This window comes from Triticum aestivum, chromosome 5B (assembly GCF_018294505.1).
Source record: "Triticum aestivum cultivar Chinese Spring chromosome 5B, IWGSC CS RefSeq v2.1, whole genome shotgun sequence".
Classification (NCBI taxonomy): domain Eukaryota; kingdom Viridiplantae; phylum Streptophyta; class Magnoliopsida; order Poales; family Poaceae; genus Triticum; species Triticum aestivum.
The window spans coordinates 16,555,263-16,558,130 of record NC_057807.1 but is presented as its reverse complement, the minus strand read 5'-3'; the positions used below and the strand labels follow the sequence as shown (position 1 = coordinate 16,558,130).

The 2,868-nt window shown below is 47.1% G+C and overlaps 1 protein-coding gene across 1 annotated transcript; it reads left to right on the top strand.

Annotated features, from left to right (window-relative positions):
• Positions 1-1,544: 1,544 nt before the first annotated feature.
• On the top strand, positions 1,545-2,179 carry LOC123114558 (putative ripening-related protein 7). Its single transcript, XM_044536067.1, has one exon. It carries the CDS (start codon positions 1,739-1,741, stop codon positions 2,177-2,179), a length of 441 nt encoding a protein of 146 aa, XP_044392002.1. The 5' UTR covers positions 1,545-1,738.
• The last annotated feature ends 689 nt before the right edge of the window (positions 2,180-2,868 follow it).

Genomic DNA, 2,868 nt, shown 5'->3' with positions numbered 1-2,868 from the left:
TATGGCCCTGTTCCGGTAGTGATAGTCATTGTTTTTCAAATTTTTTGATTGAAACACACACTTCGAATAAACAGACGGAAGCGTGCACAAGCTTTTGGATCGTGAATATTTTTATAGTCAGACTAATGCGCCGGTTGTAAGAGATGTTTTATATATGAAATAGGAGAATAGAGTTGTGTGAATATACTACTCGTCCACTACTAGAATTGACGTTTATGCCGAGTTCGTAGAGCACATCTTGAACTCGGGGAAATTTTCACCGAGTGCCAAACTCGGCGCAGCAAGCGCACTCGGCTGGACGGGGCCCAACAATCATTAATACTACCGAGTGCGTTTTATCGAGAACTCAGTGAAAATATCAACAATGTTTACCGAATTCTTGCCCAAAAAAACTAGGCGAACCTCGCCGTCAGAATGAAGTAGTGAGTGCAAATTAAAGCATATAAAATATTTCTCGAAACAGGCAGTATGGACCGACGAAGCTTAATGAAATGATTCAAAAAAGACTAGACCAATCAGCAATGCACTTAATGATGGATACAGTCTGTAACTATGAAAGTTATCTGCTTATCATATGCATGCAGACAACTTTCATAGTGACAGTCATATCCAGCACAAAGTGTAATGCTGACCGTAGCTTAGTGCATCTGAATGAAGTGGCTATTTAAGATGGTCCCGTCGCTCTTCAAGAAGCGAGGTGGGACTAAACCACCAGCTATATTTGTTGAGTTCTTCCTTTAGGGAACTCGGCAAAGCTACGAACCGTGGAATTCCAATAAAAAAGAATATTTGAAAATGTTTCAAGTACAAGCCAGGAAAAGAAGACCTCATAGCACATCAATGGTATTAATTAAACAATCACTATAATTCAGAAAAGACTAGACCAGTCAGCAATGCTCACTTTGTGAGGGATACAAACTGTCACCATAAATTTTCTCACTTTTAAGCAGAAAAGATTCATAGTGACAGTCATATCTCCCACAAAGGATGCAATGATAACCGTAGCTTACTGTTTATAGACGATGTGGCAATTTAATTGGTCCCGCCACTCCTCAAGAAACGAGGTGGGACTAAACCACCAGCTATGTTTGCCGAGTTCTTTCTGTCGGGAACTCGGAAAAGATATGTCCCCTCGAATTACGTTTTAAAAAAAGTAAGTCATAGAAAATGTTTACCGAGTTACCGTCAGAAGGAACTCGGCAAAAGAAGAGCACCGTCACGGCTCCGTCGCTTGCTGCAAGGCGTGGCCCACATGTCAGTGTCTGCCGGGTTTTCTTTTCGTCCCGTACTCGGTGAAATTGATATTCTGTTGACTTTGTTTTGTTCGCCGAATCGTTTTGCATCAAAACCTGGCATAGGCACACCTCCGTCGAGTTGCTTATTGCTGCCAAGTAGGATTTTGGATCAAACTCGGCAGACAGAAGTTCGCCGAGCTCCCGATAGAATAAACCCGGCGAACTTTTGGAACTCGGGACAAAACCAGATTCTAGTAGTGATCCCTCTGCAAACAAATGTAATAGAGTTGTAGAAACTGGTGACATCGGGACAGCAGCGTTGCTTTGGCAGTAGGCGTAGACGAGATTTTTAGACGAGACACACGAGGGCGGCATGCACATCCGTAAGTACGCCCCGCTTTGTCTGCAGGCTGCACTTCGAGCCTATATAAAGCCTTGATAAAGCAAAGCACTCAGGGCAAGCTAGCTGATAAACCCAAGCAGCAGCGAAGAGCTCAATCACCATGGCGGGCACCACCAAGGTCGCAGTGGTTTTGGGCATTGCTCTACTTTTTCTGCAGGTGTCTTGCGCCGTTTCCGGGCGCCCCACTGTCACAGAAGGCAAGTTTGAACTTCGACAGAACGTCCCGGCGACGATGACGGTGAACGGCTTCCAGCAAGGAGAGACGGGCGGCGGGCCGGCGTCGTGCGACGGTCAGTTCCACAGCGACGATGACTTCGTGGTGTCGCTCTCGTCGGAGTGGTACGCCGGTGGGGCTCGGTGCGGCAAGCTCATCCGCCTCGCCAACTCCGGCAACATTCACATAAGCGCCGTGGTCGTCGATGAGTGCGCCGGCTGCGACAACGAGGTCGGCGCGTCGATGCATATCTGGAAGAACTACAATCTTGATCCCAGTGTCGGGCAGGTGGACATCAAATGGTCCGACGTGCCGGACGAAGCCTAACTCAAACGGAAACTTAAACATGCATGCATCCATGGTGTCAGTCCATCAGTGGATCAAGTTATTTGCTTTCAAGTTTCAACTTTCACATCTGTATTTGTAACTGGGGGCATGCCTCAGTCCCTTAATATCTCAGGGCCGTTACTATATGCCCGGCCATCTACGGAGCAGAGTACGTACGTGTTGCTGAATAATAATGTAAACTACTCCCTCCATGGAGCACTGCATCTTCCTCTTTTTTTAGCATGTCAGGGTTATTGCTAAGCTGCCTGTAAACCCCTTGTAGAAACCTGTACGTCTAGCATTACTCGAATTGCTTTATACATAGGGAAATGATTAGAATCATCTGGCCGATTCTACGCTCCGCGTGCGCTGCGTGGAGAGCCTGCCATATGTTAGACCAGTCCCACACACGGCAAATCTGAAATTTTCCATATATCTCTTGCGCCAACCATGACCACTAGTAGAAAAAGGACCTATAGTCCCGGTTCGTAAGGACCATTAGTCCCGGTTTTTGAACCGGAACTAAAGTGTTGGTACTAATGCCCTATACGTTTAGTCTCGGTTCTTGCATAAACCGGGACAGATGGGCCTCCACGTGACTGGTGCGGCGAGCCCAGGCAGGAGGCCCTTTGGTCCCGGTTGGTGGCACTAACCGGGACCAATAGGCATCCACGCGTCAACATTTCAGG

What these genes read in the sequence shown, in the direction of transcription:
- LOC123114558 (XM_044536067.1), top strand. Translation starts at nt 1,739, where the DNA reads ATGGCGGGCACCACCAAGGTCGCAGTGGTTTTGGGCATTGCTCTACTT.